Source organism: Ischnura elegans, chromosome 4 (genome assembly GCF_921293095.1).
Source record: "Ischnura elegans chromosome 4, ioIscEleg1.1, whole genome shotgun sequence".
NCBI lineage: Eukaryota > Metazoa > Arthropoda > Insecta > Odonata > Coenagrionidae > Ischnura > Ischnura elegans.
The window spans coordinates 47,006,500-47,026,945 of NC_060249.1; the positions used below are offsets into that span (position 1 = coordinate 47,006,500).

At 38.2% G+C, this 20,446-nt stretch overlaps 1 protein-coding gene across 9 annotated transcripts in view; it reads left to right on the forward strand.

Moving 5' to 3' along the window:
* The first annotated feature begins 1,047 nt into the window (after positions 1-1,047).
* LOC124157399 (ral GTPase-activating protein subunit beta) overlaps positions 1,048-20,446 on the forward strand; it is a 61,404-nt gene continuing 42,005 nt past the window's right edge. For 4 of the 9 annotated variants that reach the window (XM_046532076.1, XM_046532078.1, XM_046532080.1 and 1 more), the window contains exons 1-10: positions 1,048-1,232; positions 1,315-1,529; positions 1,604-1,805; positions 1,933-1,959; positions 2,931-3,095; positions 4,710-4,943; positions 5,406-5,666; positions 9,645-9,791; positions 11,950-12,057; positions 13,827-13,976. In XM_046532076.1, coding sequence (XP_046388032.1) covers positions 1,326-1,529; positions 1,604-1,805; positions 1,933-1,959; positions 2,931-3,095; positions 4,710-4,943; positions 5,406-5,666; positions 9,645-9,791; positions 11,950-12,057; positions 13,827-13,976 — 1,498 coding nt within the window. In that variant the 5' untranslated portion in view covers positions 1,048-1,232; positions 1,315-1,325. The remainder of the gene's footprint in view (positions 1,233-1,314; positions 1,530-1,603; positions 1,806-1,932; positions 1,960-2,930; positions 3,096-4,709; positions 4,944-5,405; positions 5,667-9,644; positions 9,792-11,949; positions 12,058-13,826; positions 13,977-20,446) is intronic. The other 5 variants (XM_046532083.1, XM_046532084.1, XM_046532077.1 and 2 more) reach the window with 4 other exon arrangements.

Consider the following 20,446-nt stretch of genomic DNA (forward strand, 5'->3'; position numbering starts at 1 on the left):
TGAGGTGTTGGAATTTCATATTTTTCTGCCTTCAGTGTTTCCACTACGATACATAACACGTAGGGGTTTTACTTTTCCCATTGTCATTTCAGCCTCCTTATAATCCTTTTTTTTCGGTGGTATTAAATTTTACTTCTCTTTCTATGTTCAATACAATTCTCCTCTGTTTGTATTCCCTCCTCCTAGTGCCTTTTAGGGCCAACTGCTTCTTATACCACCGAGTTTAAGATAGAAGAGGCTGGCACCATTCATTTTCTAACAGCAGCTGGGTTTTTCTTGAGAAACCCAAAAATGTTTATCTGTGCCTGAATCAGGTCACTTAAGGGTAGTGACTGAGAGGTAAGGCTTGCTTGAAACATTTGAGACAGCAACCCCTGGTTTATGTTGAAGAAATTTGAGTCATCGTGTTATTATAAAATTTTTTTGCCAAAACTTGATGTTGGGTGTGGGCTCTTTAAACCTAAATGCTCCCAACAATCTGAGGGTCCTCAGAAGGCTTTGGTATTTTGTTTCAGAGGTCTCATGCATTCAAGGAGGCCATGATTCAGCCTGTTGGATCCCAACTCATGAAAGAAGGATCCCACTCCTCCTTTCATGCCCACCCTCTCGGCACACCTTTTTTGATGCTCTGTACCCACTGTACTATGAAGAAAATCTAGTTTTTGTGGTCGCATTTTCAAAATTTTAGAGAGCGAGCATCTTTGCTTAGAATGATTGGCGTAAAAGGTGGCCTCTTATTATATGAAAGGAAAGAAAAAAAAGTACGTCGAGCAGACATTTTTCTGAACCCAGCTGGGTGCACATCCTCCCTGAATGACATGACCTTTATTAAACACTTTATTATTTTGCGAACACCTTATACTTATACACCTTATATTACCTTATTATTTTGTGAACACGATAAAAATTTATGCAGTTACTTATGGTTCGGGTGGGTTCGGGCAAAGTGGGGCAAAGCATACTAAAATATATTATATAACTTTTTTACGTTGGTACCTTGAAAGTAGGTGAAAAATTCTGTGGGTGGTAGCATGATTGCCTTCCGTAATGGAATTTGGAAAATATGGCGTCGTGGGTCAATGGTGTGAATTCCGCAGGTTTTTAGCACTGCTTGACACCTGTGCTCTAACGTTATAATGGCATGATATATTGTTTTTCTCAAACAATATTCTTATTTGCCCATTTTGGGTAGCATTTATAGACATAGCAAGGGGTCTAAAGGTTCTTTTCAGGTAAGTTATTTACTTCGATAGCTATCATGAATGACGTCTAAACTCTCATGAAGTCACTAATCGATGTGTTTTCTTATTCCAGAAGACCTAGGGATGTATTCTGAATGGGCATCACTCAGTTCACTTATTCATAATGGGAACGAAGAAAATTTTAGCGTTTTGGGAAAATTTCCTATGGTTGAAGGGAAGGCAGTGGCGGTATCCGTTGTCAAACACCTAGCCGGCAATTTGGGAATTTCTCAGGCAGCCGAGCCAAGTCCTTTAACTACCGACAGGGAGGTTCTGTGGTGCATGGAGGTAAAGAGCCGTAACTTAAAATTAAAGCGTTGCGATCGAGAATGTCGAATATGAAGAACCAACTTCCTTTACAGGTTGTCTGTTTTGGGCTCAGTCTTCCTTTGAGCGAGCATGACACAATACGTGATTGTGTTTTTGTTTACTGTGAGTGGCTCTCGGCATTACATCCTGTACCGAAGATAAGCGTTCCAAAGCCAGTATGTGAAGATCCGAACCTGTATGCAAGGAAAATGATAAACCATTTTCACAATTTATTTGTGCCCAGGAAAGGGGAAGGTACGATTTGGGTCATTCGATATTTACTAACCATATGGCTGTGGTTTTTATTATTTAACTGCGAATCTGATATTTGCTGTCCTCATACGTGGGTGTATTCCTAATGACATTTTGTTTCTCTTTCAAGCCTGGCCATTTCTTTATTTGGACATAGGTAACTGCGACCTATTTACTCATATATTTTTGTGGTTGACAGTTTTCATGTTTATATATTGTCATGAGTTAATCGCTAATGATGTGGTCATGTCTGTATTCAATGTAGGTGTTAAGAGCATTTACACCTCAATATCGTTTACGTCGTTACGATACTATAATTATATTTAATATGGGCTTCAAAGTGTGTTTTATTTTATGATCCAACTCTTCAATTTGAGAAGGGCGTGGCTACGCCGTTCTCCGAGGTTAATTTGTGTTCATGTATGTGCTTCTAGTATAAATTCTCTCTCTTGTTCATGGAAGCACCTTTTGTTTTCAGTAGTCCGGTAATATCTAGGGGAGTAGCCCATGTGCGGTCGTGTACAGTTATACTTTGGATATGTTACTCATGTGGATACATATTAATTCCATTTTTTTCTCCCTGGGCTCTCTTTGGATTAACATGGATACTGGTTCAATACATGTTCAAAGTATTTTAGTATTCTCGTTCTGCTTCAAAGTTTTAAGTAGTTTGCTATCTTAAAGAGGTTCTGAATGCTCTTATGCTCCTTACAATTTATGTCAGTGGAGTAAAAATGAAGTTTGATGTTTGTTTGTGAAGTATAAACTTATATGTGTCTTTTCTGTGTATGTATTAGTGTAATTAGAAACTCCTTAAGAAAGTCCATTGACTTGTCTTAGCAGCATTATCTTAGCCTGTTATTATTTGCAATTTTTGCTCGTTTCTCATTGTTTTTAATCTGTTACAGCGTGTTATTCCTTCAACTGGGCTTTGGCAGAAAAGTAATGGGCAGTTTTTATGAGCTCTCTGTATTTATTATGAAAATGAAGGTTATGGGCGGTGCTTACAATCTTGTTCATTTCCTTGTGTGTCGTGTGACAATTGGGAATAATGGATGTGGTCAACATCATTAAATGCTTATGATAAAATAAAATGTTGAATAATTATTTTTATTTTTTTGTATATAGGCCATGATGTGATCAATCGACAGGCTGTACTATGCCACCGTGTCCTGAGAACACTTCAGACTCTGGCCCAAGTGTCTAATCGTATGAATAGAGAAACATGGGAGTCACTACTTCTTTTTTTGTTGGCCATAAATGATACTTTATTGGGACCTCCAACTGTTAAAGGTAATGTGCACGTGTTTGATGGTGGTGTCACATTTTTTGATATGCCTTGATTCTCAAGCCCAACCGACTTGAGGGTTGTGGAGATTTTTCCTGAGCATATTACTATTTTTCTCAGCTGTAGGCTTCTTAGTGGTTGCCTCAACCACCAATCCCTGCTACAGAAGAATCCTATATCCCACGCATCTCCTATCTTAACTATTTGATTTCTACCCTATTAAGTGGCGACTGCAGTTAAGTTGGTAGGATGAAAACCACTCTGTATTCTGAACCCATATGATTATTATATCCATTGGCTTGAGGATTGATTAATTAAATCTTATTTTGAATGACTTTAAATCCTGGTGTAAATCATCTGGTTAAAATAATAGTTATAAAATGATGTAAAGCACAAAATGTAACTATTTGCATTGATCACATTTGATGGAACAACATGAGGAGAGTATGGCATATTAATTTCTGTGGAGAGACATGTCTTTAGTAAGTACATTAACTATCATTTATCAGTGACTTGAAGGTATGATTGGACCACCTTATGTTAGTTGGCCCTGTGTGTTGTCATCACTCATGCAAATTTTTTACTAGAAAACTTTTGACCTGTTGTCCTCTTTCTTTCTTGTATTTTCAATTTTTATGTAAGTGAAATGGCCAATGTGCTCAATTGGCAGTTTTCTTTTACTGTGGAGTTATGGCAGTTTTCTTTTATGTGGAATTATGGTAGAGTTCGAAAAGTAAAGAGGCTCATATTTTTCCATTTTTCAATTTTTCAGCTACTCAAGCCATTTGCTGGGAAAAATTGATGACCTTAACCCTTTAGGAGATGAGTTGATGACATCATGAAATAATGTCCAACATGCCTCTCGTAGATCTAGTGCATGGGCTTCATGTGATTCATCATTCTTAACAGTCCCGCGAGCAATTCCTTTCTTCAGTGCATGGCTCCTAAATGCGTAAATGATCCATAACTCAAATGATGTCTTCAACTTATGAAAAGAGGGTGGCATCTTTCTCAATTGTTAATTTAAAACAAAGTCAGTAAATAGTGTAATGAAGGACATTTTTTTCACCGCTAAGTGTCTATCTATTCAACCTACCAAATACAAGATAGGATTTCAATTTCGAAGCTCAGCAAACAACTCCGGCCATTGGATGTTAGTATCCACTCTGTCTAATAATTGTAACTTTCAACTTTCTCCGTAGAAAATCTGATAAGTGAGCATTGTTTGTCTCGGAATGTACTTAACAATGCTGCCCATTCCAATTGCCTTCTTTCCTGAAATATGGAATTGGTATCTGTATTTGTCCACCGAGTAAGGTGTAATTTCAACTGGGATCATTTACTGTGAGTGGAAATCACAATTCAATCCATGACTGTAGTATTTGGATGGTAAAATAGGTAATTTAATGGATAGTAAAGAAATTCATCCACCCTCAATTACTCTGTTGTTAAAGATGTCCAATGACTAGGTAATTTTACTGATTAGAATTATGCTTGGTGGAATTAAAATTCTATGTTGTGGAAAATCCCACATTATTGTTCGAATATGCTTCGAGAAATCAGCTTTTGGCTCACCATAATTGAATGTTGCCGGTATTGATTATTTTATTCTTTTTCAGATGATGTTGGTGATCAGCTTTGTGAGCGTGTCCTCAGTGTGCTCTTTGAAGTGTGGCTTCTTGCTTGCTCACGTTGCTTTCCATCACCTCCTTTGTGGAAAACTTTTCGGGAGATGTGTATGAATTGGCGTCACCGAATGGCTCTCATTGAGCAGTGGAACAGAGTGAATTTGGTTCTCACGTCAAAGCTCCTTGAGTTCATGTATGGTCCATCCTTTCCTGAATTGAAAGTCTGTAAGTAAATATTGCTGCTTCCTTCATGAAAAATATTTTTAGTAATTTCAGAAGAAGAGGATCATGATGGCAATGTTTTACTTTTTCAATGATTTTGCCTTGTTGTTGAGCATGCAATCTAAGTCAGGAAAATATGGTTACCAGCTTTAATTTTTCCCATTTTGTTAGATTTCCCTCGAGTAATTCTTGCTGGGTGAAAATGAATGTATGTATCATCATTTTCATAATTTTTGCCTTAATGTCCTGAAAACCCCAAACAATAGTTGTCTTCAAGTGGGATTATTTTTGTATATATTATGGGGAAACTTGGGATGCTGTCAACTTTCTGTTCTTTTTGGTTGAATTTGGTGTGAGAAAGGAAAGTTTGATATTCATTCTATACTTATACACTCTGAAGGTAATCAAAGTATATATTTACTGTCATATATCATCATATGTATGTGTATGTTTTTGTTTTTCCAGCTGAAGAAGATGCTCAGTTGATTCCCAGTGGCATGACCAATGACTGTATTGCACAAGCGTGGTACAGATTTTTGCACTGCATCGGGGATCCTGTCGATCTTTGCCATCCAGCAATTATAAGCCAAACTCAGAAATTCCTGCAGTACGCCATAACGAGTGAAGATGTCGTGGATCCATACCAGCATCCATGTCTTACTCAGCTGCCCAAAATATTCTCCAAAGCCATCAGAGGCATTGCTGTCCTTGTGGATTCCTTTTTGGGTAAATTTTGTTTGTGCTTGATCTACATTTTGTCATTTAACCTTTCCATAATGCGATCGCTTTCTTAGTTTACAGCATTCTTCCCATCTACCTCTTGATTTATTAATCAATGTTAAATATAGGCGGTTCTCGATTTTCGCACTATTCACACTTTTGTACGTTACAAATTGACACCTTTTACTTGACTTTTGTGCACTAAATTCGGACTTTCGAATGCTTGTATGTAATTTTTTGAAATTCCCAGGATGCTTACTGCGCATCACAACATTCAACTGTTTCATATGGAAGTATATGCGGACAATATATTCGGATGCTATCGAGGGCAGTGTTGACTTTAATCAAGGTGATTTTTTTGAGAGGACACTGCTTGCTATAGGCTCCTTTGTCAAGAGAAGAAGAAAGCTGTCGTTCAGTCTCCATTGGAGAGATTAAAAAAAAAGTTGAAAAGATGCCTTCTCACACAGCTTTCAATAAAATTAATAAATTATAGTGCTTCTTTCTAAAAGTGTTTTTGAGTGCTGTTTAATTCATGTACAACATATACACCTTCTACAACAATTTATTTATTTATGTAGTTAATCCAAAAACAGCACGAGGCCAATTACAGAGGACTGGAGAAACAATTTCATAATATTAAGCAACGTAACCAACAATAGCAAAAAATATTTAACAGTATTTACAAATATATAACAAAGAATAGTCATCGAGTGGTGCGAGGAATAGGGGGAAAATTACGATAGTGAAGGTGCAAGTTGGATGAGAATATTGCACGAAATATCATCCAAATTCCGTTTGTCTTTTGTCATTTTTGAATAACATGCAAAATGTATATATCCTGAATTTAGGGTGCTTTATTTGCAAATTTTACTTGATTGCATCGAAAGTTGTGCCAGCATTTGATTGGCATTATAGCTATTGTAGCCTCCTATCAGTACATTTCTACTGCACTGATCATCACACTGAATTGTTCTTGTTGCGAGATACACTGAAAGGCACAAATGATACTATTGGAACAAATCTTGTATAAAATTTGTCGTGAAGAAATGTGAATGCTCTGGTTGGAAAGGAGGGTGGTTAGATATAACTCGAATCCTTTCAAATTTTTAGAAGAGGGTTTTATTCCATTTTATTTTGGTATCTTCGGGAATATAGAGATACCTGAGCCAGCAATTAGAGCTGGTGTAGTCACTGAAATGCCAAAGTGTCTTTCAAATGCACACTCAAGAAGGCAGAAAAGGTTAATTTACATGAGAAAAACATTTATTAAACACATTAAGAGAATATTTTTATAAAGGTTTATGTAACAATAATTGCACAATGGTTGTTTATTTTAACTGTCAAAAATGGTCAGCGAAGATTTTATTTTCATATATGAATATGTCTGTCACTTCACGATCAGTGGCTGAAAGATCTTATCTAAGAGAGTAAAAGAAATGGTTGCCTGTGAACTGTGAGTTGGCGGGCTTTCTGCGCTAGATCAATGATTTTTAATGTTAACCATCTCTTTCAATTGTTGGACTTGCTATATTGCCTTTTTCATTGTTCCAAAGTTTTGAGCTACCCGTGTAGTGAAAGAATATTGGCCTACTGTTCCCAGTTTTTTCAAAGCCCATACAAATAAACATGAAGATACGTCTCTTTCGGGTAATACACCGCGTGGGTCCATTGTTCTCGGACGTCAGTTTCGCCGACTGTAACGCCGGCGAAACTGTCGTCCGAGAACAATGGACCCACGCGGTGTATTACCCGAAAGAGACGTATCTTCATACTCATCGACCCGCGGAAGCCTGCATAAGGAACATACAAATAAACACCTGCATAAACTTTGTTTTTGTTGCATTTGAATGTAATGCAAAATTTATGAGCAGTAGATATTTCCCCTTTTTCACCTATAAGCATGTATATGCATGCATAACTTTCCTTACCCTTTTTATTGATGCATTTGTTGTATTTTAATGTTCGATGAGCTTGATTTGTGTTGCCTACAATGCAATGGGATTGCTTTCGATTTTCAACTTGCGTCTTGGTTCAACACAATACAAAAATATCCTAAATTGACTTTTGCTTTACAATAAACTTTTTATGGACAAAAAAAAATTAAAAAAATATATTTTAGCCATTATTCCCTCTGATGGTTACATTTCAATGAGGCATTTATCTGGATTACTCAACTAGTAGCATTTTCGTTGTGATAATTCTCGTACTGATAATACAAATCACTAAGGCATTATATTACGCCATTGGAATAAGTATACCATAATAATGTAATGCAGTGCAATATGCATAATCAAAATAAGTGTTATTTCAGAAGGGAAATACATAGTAGCAGTGGAATATTGTGCCCTCATGATACAAAATAGCCTTGTACATGTATGTAGCTGTGATATGAAGAAGCACCTAGATTTAGATTAGTTGACCCTAAAGAAATTTTTTCTTCAATTAATTCATTGTATGATTACAAATTATTTTGTTTTAATGTTTTTCACTATCTTCATGTCTTGCATTTGTTTGCTGCCTTTGTTCCTAATAATTAATTTAATCTACTTGTCTGGGCTAAGGATTTAAACATGATAAATGTGGAGTAATAAGGCATAATAGGGTGAAATTTAATGGTCCGTAGTCAACAGAAGGATGATTAAAATTTTTGTTAAAGATAGATTAAAATTTTTAAGTCCTTCCTTCTATTTGTTATGAAAAATTTCATGTAAACATATAAACTATTATCTCTTTAATCAGAGAAATACCTGTAGTATAAGTGTGTTGGCTAAATGCATTAAAATTTCATTCTTGTAGAAGACATTAGGTTTCACCGGGTGAGATTGAAAAATATTTTACTTGTGAAATTATACTTTGATGTTGTGAATATGTTTAATTCTTATACTTGGCTCTAGTAATTGAGTCTTGTGACTGATAGTCAATGTTAAATGTATTTAATAACAGATTTATGGAAATCTTTTTCATTTCATATTGCCACTGGTGTTAGTGTACATGTACTGTTACTTAGCTCTCAGTGTTATTGCTCCAATTTGGTTTAATTTTTTCGGGGATTTTGAAAGTGTGGGGAATTACTAGTGTATTAGAACTTTGGCAAGCCAATTATTGAGACCGGAATTGATTGATTTGTATTCACCTAGACAAGGATTTGTATGGTGTAGAATAGTGTTGTATATTGTGGTTACATTGTTTTATGTTGATATTTGCTCTTTCCACTATTTCACTTATCAGTGCAATAACTTAATGTAATCATTTCACAGAGCATGCCTTGCACTTTTCAAGTTGAATTGATTGTTGTGGCATGAGGGTCTGGAGCTAAAATATTGTGTATTGTAGCATGTATTTTGTCTTCATAGTTGTTTTGGCATTGGTCGAGTTATGGCATTCATGGTGGCAGTTGTGTAAACAAGCCTTCTAGAATACGTGGACCGAGGACTGATTTAGAGGCAAAGAAATCATTCATGCTTATGAATCCATTATTTTATGAATTTATACGAGTGGTAAATGGTTTAAGCTGTATCCAGGTAGTCTTTCACAGAAGCCAGTGCTATGATTTAGTTAATGGCGTCACCTTAACCCTCATTAGTCTGCAAACATGCTGTGAGAACTTGGAATCCTACATTGGTCATGTATTATTCAGCTGAAGCTAACACGAGATTGATATTGTCTTGCTACATTATATGTAGTGTTCTGGTTAAGAATGTGGTTTCCATATTATGATTTTGAAGTAATCACACGTGGCTCTACCCTAATTAAATAATAGACTAGGCTTAAATACCTCTGCTTTCCATGGCCTTTTTGGATTCCAAGATGAGGCTCCTCAAGTATAGGCTGTGTGACTGCTACCATGTTTTGCTATAGCTGTACTTCTGTTTTGTTTTTGTGTGTGTGGGTTTGTTTCATCAGTCACCATTCCTCAAGCACAGTTGCCTTGGGTGTCGGGTTGACTTCTGTGGTGAAAGCTCTGTTGGATTATGGTTCCAGGTATTGCACAGCCTTACATGGATGAGGGTAGCTCTGAGAAGAAAGAGTCCTCCTCACATCCTTCTTCAGCAACCCATTCACCCACTCCTCCACCGCAACGCAGACTTGCCAAAAGCTTTAGTGTGGCCCCCTCTTCAGCGATCAAGGGTAGGAGTGTACCCAACCACCTCTTATCAACCAACTCTGTCCAAATAAATGTCCCTGTGCTTTTTTGTTTTTAGGATTATCAATTGGAGCCTCAGGGCTGTATTCCAGAACTTGACTCAATCTTGAGTCTTCACGAGTCCACTCTACCTCAGTGGTTCAAATCTCAGAGACAAGTTGTGTTTAAATAGGATAGTTTCCTTCATCATAGAAAATGAAAGGCATTGATTGCGATTCGTTACCCAACATTAGTGTATTCATAATATATAAATTATTTGGTTTTAGAAATCCCAGTTTGGACGAATTTTAATGGTCAATTTTAACCTCATTTGAAAAAGGCCAGATTGGCAGCCATGCGATGCCACTCCACATGACGTCACAGGGACCTAGATTATATACGAGTTAGGGAGTTTTATTAGATTATTTAGATTATATATTTTATTAGAGTTATTTAGATCATATACGGGAGTTATACATCGTCTGAGATTATCAATGCATGCATGAGGCTCAGAGCTCAGGGAAACATCTCTTAATAATCACCCATTAAAATTTCCTATGGTCCGAAAGTTTCCTTTGTTTGATGGGGTAATAATAATCCTTATTTAAGCTAAGCACTACCAGCTAGCAGGGTACTCTGCTACCTGCTAGCAGCCTGCATCTTGTAGATGCTCATAGCCTTTCACCAAGGTCACCTCACACGGTGGCATCTGGAACAAGAATAATGTCACGTGGGCTTTTCCTAGCATTCATACTTAGCCGTCGCATTTTCGTGCGCTTGAAAATTTTCACTTTTCACTTATATTAAAAAAATAAATATCCTCATTTTTAAAATCTTAAAGCACGAAATGTGTATTCCAGGAGTAATAATCTTTCGATTTCTGCAATTAAAAATAAAGGGAACCACCCTATTAGAGTTTGCATTTAGGAAATCGGCTATATTCAAAATGTTGGCTCTTGCAGCGAGATTCTTCAGATTTTTTAAGTATACCAGGACTGGATATGGTGAAAACTTTGTGGGGTCACCCGCAATGCACTAATTGTCTGAAAATTCCACAGACGAAAAGACATTCTTCTATAGTGGGATTTGAACCTGGATCTACCAATTTCCGGTCACATGCTTTGGCCAGTGAAGCTACTGAGGTGTCTTTCCCCTCTGTAGAAATTAGTGGACTACACTGGACATGCAATATTCATCAGTATTGGAGGCTTTCAGGATGCATCAACAGGCAAAGAATAAAAATGTCTGTTATTGTCCACAAATTTCCAGAGAGGGGAAAGATGCCTCGGTAGCTTATCTGGCTAAAGCGCTTGACCAGAAATGGGGAGATCTGGGTTTTAAGTCCCGGTTTTGGCAAATGATCTTTTTCTCTGTGGAATTTTCGCTCACATTCATCAGTATTGGAGGCCTTCAGGATGCATCATGCAGGTGGATGTCATTAATATGCTCGTCAACCCTCCTCACCCCACCAGTGTGGTAGGGGGAAGGGTCTCCGATACGAATTCAACTAAACTCACTTGAGCTTAAGTAACTGTGGTAACGATCAATCGCTAAAGTTACAAAGAAATCATTTACGTTAACCATTGTCACTCATGGACTCCCACTCATCAAATACTAACATTACTGGGGTACAACATCAAACGTGGAAGTATTTCTATGAGAAATATTACATTTCAAAAACATGAGATGATAGGGGTGGACATCTTAGCACTTAGTTACTTAATTGGAGTTGGGATCATTGAATTTATCAACTGTTAAGTATAGTGTGAGCTACCTTTGGTACTCAAGTGTAATGCAAGCGTGCCAACCAAGCCATTTTTGAATCAAGATCAAGACTTGAGTAACGTTCTGGAATGCAGTCCTTAATTGTGCCTCTTAAGCCTGTGAATGTTTGAGAGTTCAATTTAAAATGATTGGCATTTGATGAGTTGAAAACTATACACCTGTGGAAGGCATGCACAATGACCGATCTTTTATCAAATACAATAAACCTGAGTTTAATATTTAATTGCATGCAGTGGCTCTGTTGTTTGCAATTTTTGCAGACAGGCCACAAATAATGCTTAGTTTTTGACTTTAGTAATAATTTAACGTTTTAAGTGAGTCATATTGAGGAATTTTTACTGTTTTGTGAGATTAATAGTTACTTTTGTATTAAAATAGGTATGCCTAAAGCATCTCTCATAGGCTTGACCAGTGGACGCACCGTCACTACAAGCCACAGCACAGCAACAACTAACTCAGGTCCCTCATCTACATCAAGCCTAACGAGTAAGTATATCTCTGACCTATTTTCTGAAGATGTATTGCCTGTATTATTCCCATGTTCAGTGATGGAATTAAGAATCTAGATAGCATGTTTTCCCTTTAGCTAAGTCATCTCCTCAGGTGTGAGAGTATAAAAAGTATTCTGCTTAGCTGGTTTTGATTATCTCTTTGGCACGTTATTTGAAGGCCAACATGACAGAGAAAAGAGTTGTAAAATTATTTAGTTCTGTTTGCATTAATGTTTTAATTGATAAATATTTTATGGGAAAATTGGACATTTTATGGCAAGTTAAGAGAAAGGATGATCAATGGAATAGATGCGATGGTGGTTGGCGTAACATGGTGAAACTCCTTCATGATGCACAAAGGTTAAGAAAACACTTAGCTGTTTCACAAAATAAAATATATTGCGACCGGTTTTGAAACCGGTCGCAATATATTTTATTTTGTGAAACAGCTAAGTGTTTTCTTAACCTTTGTGCATCACAATGGAATAGAGTTGAAATGATATATTGTTTATGAATAATGATTCTCTTTTATGAATGGATCACTTCATCTATCTGTGTTTGTGATTTCTGAATTCATCAGGTTCGGTAGTTTCATCATTTAGGAAATATAAAATACCAGTTATTTATAGTAGTGAAACCTATGCTTTGATTGGAAGGCCAAGTAAAGTTCATGAAAGGGCTCGGAATAAAGTCGCATGTATAACATCCTTCATGATCATTATCAAACATAATTTCATTGAAAGAATCCCTTTTGAATTGGTATGGAGATATGTGGAAAAGAATAAATACAACAATCACTACATATCAATTGAAAAGATTAAAAGGTGTGGGAAGCTTGTTGAGCACTCCAAAAAGTAATGCACATCCCAAGTATTTAATTAATTTTATAAAGTTTACCTGGTTATTGCAGTATTCAGGTAACTGCTCTGAAAATATTGGATCTCTTTAAAAAGTGCCAGTTCTCTCTATTTGCTGTGTGCTATTTCCCCTCTTCATATTTATGATAACATGTAAACACTGATATTCAGGAAACCTTAAGCTTCCATAAGTTTCGTACAGACTTCACTGTCATTTCTTTGGCCTATTGGTGACCTCACAATTGAGCCTAGCCAATCATTGCTTTGTGGCTTGATTCAAAATAGAAAACAAGCCTATTTCTTTCTAGTTTCATATAAATTATAATTGACAAGTCTTGTCTGGCCAATTTCTGTTAATGCTCAGAATGAATTTAAGAAATCAAATGAAAAGAATACTGAAACATGAAAATATGTGTATGAGAGGGTGGGAAGTTTCAACGTTAGTCTTCAATATGAAAAAAAATTGAAAAAATTCAAGGCTGGAAAATTAGGATTAATAGGGTCAGTGTATCAACCCAGATATTCGTTTGAAAGGCAAATGAGGAACTAACCAAATTCAACTATTCAAACTATTCAAATTCTCTTCCAGGTTTATGGTTTTTCTTGGTGACTTCTTGATTTTTCTACCCGCTTTCCTATTTTTTGCCATTGTTCTCTCGGTTTTTACTCTGTATGGCTCTATCGAAATCACCTTCTACTGCTGGGGGTGTGTTTCTTTATATGTCGCTAGTACTTAAAGAGTTCCACTACCATTGCATATGCTGTTTCTGTGTATCTATTCTTATGTTCTTGGAGCAGAGTAGCAACTTTTTAGCTCTGAATGCTGCATTAGCTTCGGCCATATGACACTATCTCACTGTTGCTGAAGTATGCTTATACCTTCACTAAAACTTCTGTTGCTTTTCAGGTGTGCTTTCCAATTTAGGACAAGACACTAGACCACCTTTGGCCCCAGCTAGACCAAAATGCAATAGTATTCTTCATATGTTTGGAGAGTGGTTGTTTGAAGCTGCCCATATTGGGTGTCATGGATCAACTCACATATCTGATAACTCCAGTAAGTTTTTCTATTTTTGTTTGATACATATGTTAATTTGTTCATATTACCAAAAGTATCTATCTTTGTCAGATTAATTGTATGCGCATTAATGTGTGACTTGTGGGATTTGAATTTATTCTGTCATAACCTTTGTATAGAATGTGGAAGTATTGGCATATTAGTAAGATTTAGAGTTGTATTGAATGTGACCTGTGATACATCATATATTATATACATGTATTATATACCATATAAGCGTGTGTAAGAGGCGCACACGTGTAAGAGGCGCACCCCTATTTTGAGCATCGGAGCTATGAAGAAAAAAAATTTTGCAGCATTTTTTTTTTATACCATCGCGCGGTGTTGCAGACGTACGCCTGGAATTTCGACAGTCATCGAATTTTCGAAATTTTGATAACTGCGGCGGTAATAGCGGCATAAGAGGGAGTAGAAAGAGTTCCGATCCTCTCTTCGCATACGCCGTTGCTCTACGATGCTTGTCCTATTCACGAAGAATTTTGCTTAAATGCTCTCGCAGGAGTATTGCAATAGAATTGCAGCCGTGGAAAATTTTAAGGCAAAACACGACAGGCACATAGCATGAACCTTCCCAAGAGCTTGGACAACAATCAGGGCAATCTCAGCGCCGTAGGATAATAACCACGTCGTAGATTTAACGGAACCACACTCGGCCCTGCATCAGCCAATGCCTCTGCCGTTTTTTTTCCTTTCCGAGACCCCACAGGAAAATAGGAAAACATCAAGTTACAGGGGAACAATAGAAACGTGTTTCATCCCTACCCCGTCTCACCAACTGACCTTGATCGATCTCCCATTTTATGGAGGCCAAATGCTAGGTGAGTCATTTACTGAGCTCGAAGATATCTCGATAGCTTTCAATAATTGTATGACACGCACCAGGTTCAAAAAAAGAAAGAGATCTAACGCGACGCATATCTGACAGAATTTAAGTTTTTTCAGCTCTAATTGTTTGACACAAAGATTTAAAGTTACAACAAGGCTACTAATATTCAAAATAGTCCAAACAGGACAATTTCGGAAGAAACGAGCGTAGCATAAGCGCATTCAAACAAGACGAGACGGACTGGAAACTTTAGGTAACGCAAACTGCTTATCTCACATTGCTGCGCCTTCGCCCCTTCGCTTTGAAGGCAACGACGTCACATGCAAGATCAGACGTGTTCTTCCCGTGCTCCTTCGCTCATAGCCTCGTAGCTTGAAATACGGAGGGAAGGGAGCGCGCTCCTTCCCCTCCGTATTTCAAGAAGTGAATGAAAATAATTTCACTAAAGGTATTTTTTCTCTGTGGATTTTTCATGCCATTTGTATATTGTGGGTGACTCCCGTAAAAGTTATCACCGTGGCTAGTTCAAAACTTCGCTAAAGATGTAAATTAGGAGGAAAGCTCTTTAAAAAACACTTAATATCGTCTCCATAATTTAATTTGCCAAATAAAACAGTTTAAATACCACGTTGTTAAAGAATACATGATCGACCGATTTGTCACATTATATCAGGCAGCCCTGGTTCTTCAGGTTTTAATTTTAAAAATTCAACATTTTTACCCTATTTAGTCTTTTTTTGGTATAAATATTGCCTGCAGTACTGAACAGGCGTTCAATGAAAACAGTAGTGGTTGATGTTGATTTTGAAGGCCACACGAAATATGCTTGTAGAACAGTTTAGGTACTGCATAGCATCCGAATCAATAGTGAAACTCCTCCAACTTCTGATGACATCATATGTTTGGGCAACAAATTCAAATCCTCACCACCGTTCCGAGCCAGTTCCTAAGTACTGACTTTATGCGATCGGTTCTCGATACCAGTTCCACAGGCAAGAACTGGCAATACCGAGAACCGGGTACTAGAACCGACCCATCTCTATCTTAAACCCAAAAATTCATTCAACTCATTTTGGTGATTTTTTAAAACTTACCGTATAAGCTTGTGTAAGAGGCGCACACGTGTAAGAGGCGCACCCCTATTTTGAGGAAGGAAGCTATAAAGAAAAAAAATTTTACGGTATTTTTTTTTATCCTATCGTGCGGTGTTGCAGACGTATGCCTGGAATTTCGACAGTTATCGAAATTTCCTCTTTCAGTACTATTTGAAAGAGGAAATTTTTATAACTGCGGCGGTAATAGCGGCATAAGAGGGAGTAGAAAGAGTTCCGATCCTCTCTTCGCATACGTCATCGCTCTACGTTGCTTGTCCTACTCACGAACAATTTTGTTTAAAAGCTCTCGCAGGAGTATTGCAATAGAATTGCAGCCGTGGAAAATTTTAAGGCAAAACACGACAGGCACATAGCATGAACCTTCCCAAGAGATAGGACAACAATCGGGGCAATCTCAGCGCCTTAGGATAATAACCACGTCGTAGATATAAGGCCCCTTGCACACACACCGTTTTTCGACGGCCGGTAAAATATCGGCCGTCCACATTCCAATAGTGAACAATGGGAGAGCATTGGAGCTTGCACACGTACCGAACACGCGCCGGCACAGGCTAAATGCTGGTTAGCTGCCGGCCATTGTCACTGTGGATCGCCGTCGCCGGCTCAAAAACATAGCAACTTATCGTTTGACCGGTAAAAATCCGGCGTGTGTGCAAGCATCGCTTCGCCGGTAAAATATCGGCCGATATTTTACCGGCCGTCCAAATTCGGTGTGTGTGCAAGGGGCGGTTTTTTTCCTTTCCGGGACTCCATAGGAAAATAGGAAATTATCAAGTTACAGGGGATCAATGGAAACGCGTTTCATCCCTACCCCATCTCACCAACTGACCTTTTTCGGTCTACCAGGTTCAATTCTCCGAGTTTCTGGAGGTCAAATGCTAGGTGAGTCACCTTCTGAGCTCGAAAATATATCTCGATATCTTTCAGCAATTGTATGACACGCACGAGGTTAAAAAAAGTAATTAGACCTAACGCGACGTATATCTGACAGCATTTAAGTTTTTTGAGCTCTAATTGAGTGACACAAAGATTTATAGGTGAAACAAGGCTACTAATATTCAACTTAGTCCTAACAGCACAATTTCGGAAGAAACAAGCGTAGCATAAGCGCATTCAAACAAGACGAGACGGACTGGAAACTTCAGGCAATGCAAACTGCGTATATAACACTGCTGTGCCTTCGCCTCTTCACTTTAAAGGCAACGTCGTCACATGCAAGATCGGACTTGTTCTTCCCTTGCTCCTTCGCTCATAGCCTCGTAGCTTGAAATATGGAGCGCGCTCCTTCCCCTCGACCTCTCCTTCAGCGCTAGTCCAACAATAAACACACTCGTTCGAATTTTTTAAACCGCAGGTTTTGACACCAATATAATTTTCAGTTGCAAAAATCCTCATATTAACGTCTGAAGATAATTTTTGAAAATTCAGGTGCTCAGCGTAATGGAAATTGCTCGGCAAGACAGATGTTGACGAATCAGGTATGTCCTTCAAAACCACGCGTATCCCTACGTTTGATAAGCGATTACTATATGCAGTATAAATGCCGCGGGATGCCCACTCGTGGCAGTAAATTTAGCGCGCGCTCCGGAGCGAATCACCCCGCGCGATCTTTTCAATGTTCACCTCTGGGATACCGACGTGACGGCGCGATGCTTACAAGAAATTCAAACAGGAGCATTTTAAAAATACGTCACTAAGGGAGAAACTCCCCTATCTGCCGCTTGATTTTGACCCAGGGTTTCAGATGACTGACTCACGCTGTAAACCAAGGCCCCTCAGTTCCCCTTGGACTTGCGACCGGGTAGGGGAAGGGGGGAAGATAAGAAGTTTGTGTAAGAGGCGCACCCCCATTTTCGGCTGCAATGTTTGGGAAAAAAGGTGCGCCTCTTACACGCGCTTATACGGTACTTTTGTCTCAAAGAATCTGCAATTCCTAGAAGAAATTCTTTTGTTAAATCATGATATCTCATTAGAGCTGTGAGAGCATTGACTTTTCAAGATTCAAGCAGGATAAAAATGCTGCCTTAATCCTGCTTGAGTTCAATGTCAGTACGATCAAAAAAAAAGTCACAAGCTAGAATCTATATCTGTATTGTGGTGGACTCAATTTTATGGGGCCCTGCAACGTGGTGAAATTATTATTATTCCCTAACAATGTGTGCCAATGTTATGATGTCATGTCACATAATGTTCATAAATTTCTCAGTCCTAGACCTAGAATCGAGAAATAAGCAGAATCTTGGCCTCTGCATATCAACAAATGTTGTGCAAAATTTGCACTCACGAATGTAGGCTATTTATAGCACTAGCACACAAACATTCTTACTTGTTTCCTAGTAGGCTTCCACGGAGATTATGATGATATCTGGTGATTTTTCCGGGTATTCTTCCGCGTTTATCCATTTTGTAGGACAATATTTCGCCAACGTTCCAGTTGGCTTCCTCAGGTCCACTGAAGTGTCTATGCAGAAAGTTGTTCATCTTATATACACTTTTGGCGATTTCAATTGCCTCCCTGATTATTCTTGGGTAGTAGCGGCCTTCTTTGTTCAAAAGAGAGGCGTTGTCAAAGTCATTATTGTGTGTCAGTCCACTCCATTGGTGTTTCGCCACCACTGACTGGGTGAAATGTCTATTTTTACTGCCCTTCTGTGCTCTTGGACTCAGCATTTCAGTGCTCGTGATGTTTGGCTGATGTAGGACTCACCGCAGCTGCATTTAATTTGATATACAGGCGGTCCTCGACTTTCGTACACTCGACTTTCGTACAATTCGCACTTTCGTACGTTCAAAATTGACACCTTTTACTCGACTTTCGTACGCTAAATTCGGACTTTCGGACGCTGGTCTGTAATTTTTTTAAAATTCCCGCTATGTTTATTGCGCATCCCAACATTCAATTGTTTCAAATTGCAGTATCGGCAGTATATGCAAACAATATGAACGTATATAATGAAGGGAATTGTTGGTAATTGACTCTGATCTAGGTGATTTATTTGGGAGAGAGACTGCCTGCTATAGGCTCCTTTATCAAGAGAAGAGGAAAGACTACATTGAAGATATTTTTCAAAAGAAGTTGACTAGACATCATCGAATAGCTTTCAATAAAACTAGTAAGACCTTCTTTCTAATTGTGTTTTTTCGTTTGAGTGCTGTTTAATTCATGTAAACCTTCAGCAACGATATTGCACGACATATCACCCGAATTCCGTTTGTCTTTTGTCTTTTTTGAATAACATGCGGAATATACGCGATCACGAATGTCACCTGCCAAACATCGAATTTTGGTGTAAAAATTAAAAGGTATCCAGAGTGCGGGTTCAACAAATACATTTTTTTATGCTACTTGATATGTCCATTTATTTATAGTGGACGTAATAAGTGGAATGTCAACTTAAACGCCAAGAGGAAGTTTCACTCGATAGCCAACGGAGTTCTTGTTTTTTAAACTTATATTTGCATTTTCTGCGTATTTTCGAAATAAATTATATGATTTGAGGAGTTTTATTAATATATTATTAAAATTAAGTCAATTGAAATGAATTCCGTGAAAAAAAAGGTTTTAGTACGTAAATTCCGCTCTTTTGGAACGTAACCCCTAATTAGTATGGAAGTCAATGGTTCGACTTTCGTACAATTCGACTTTCGTACAAGTTTTCGGGAACGCATTGTGTACGAAAGTCGGGGACCGCCTGTACTCCTCCACAGATGTCTTTAGGGTGGTGATCTTTCGTGTTGACGAGGATATTCGACATCTTGGTGACGCATTTGAATCTGGTCATGATGTTGTGTTTCTGGAGGGCTCTCGAGATCTTTTCCGTGGTACAGGCGACGTAAGGTAGGATAGCGAGAGCACACACTCCTGAGTCCAAGAGCACAGAAGGGCAGTAAAAAATAGACATTTCACCCAGTCAGCGGTGGCAGAACACCAATGGAGTGGACCGACACACAATATTGACTTTGACAATGCCTCTCTTTTGAACAAAGAAGGCTGCCACTACCGGAGAATAATCAGGGAGGCAATTGTAATCGCCAAAACAACAAAGAACTTCAACCGTGAAGACTGCTACAATCTCACCAGCGCGTGGAAAAGGGTCTTCAATGATCCTGACCAATCAGGGCACATTGTCCTACAAAATGAATAAACGCGGAAGAATACCGGGAAAAATCACCAGATATCATTCTTACTTGTTGCTTTTATGATGTAACGTTTGGATAAATTTAGAGTTGGTTTAGTTATTTACGGGAATAGGGTGGTTTCCTTCATCAAAGAAAACGAAAGGCATTGATTGCGATTCGTTACCCACCATTAGTGTATTCATAATATACAAATTATTTTGTTTTAGAAATACCGGGTTAGACGAATGGCAATGGTCCATTTTTATCCTCATTTGAAAACGGCCAGATTGGCGCCCATGCGATGCCACTCCACGTGACGTCACAGGGACCTAGTTTCTATACGAGAAGATGGGAGTTATACGTCGTCTGAGGTTACCATTGCATGCATG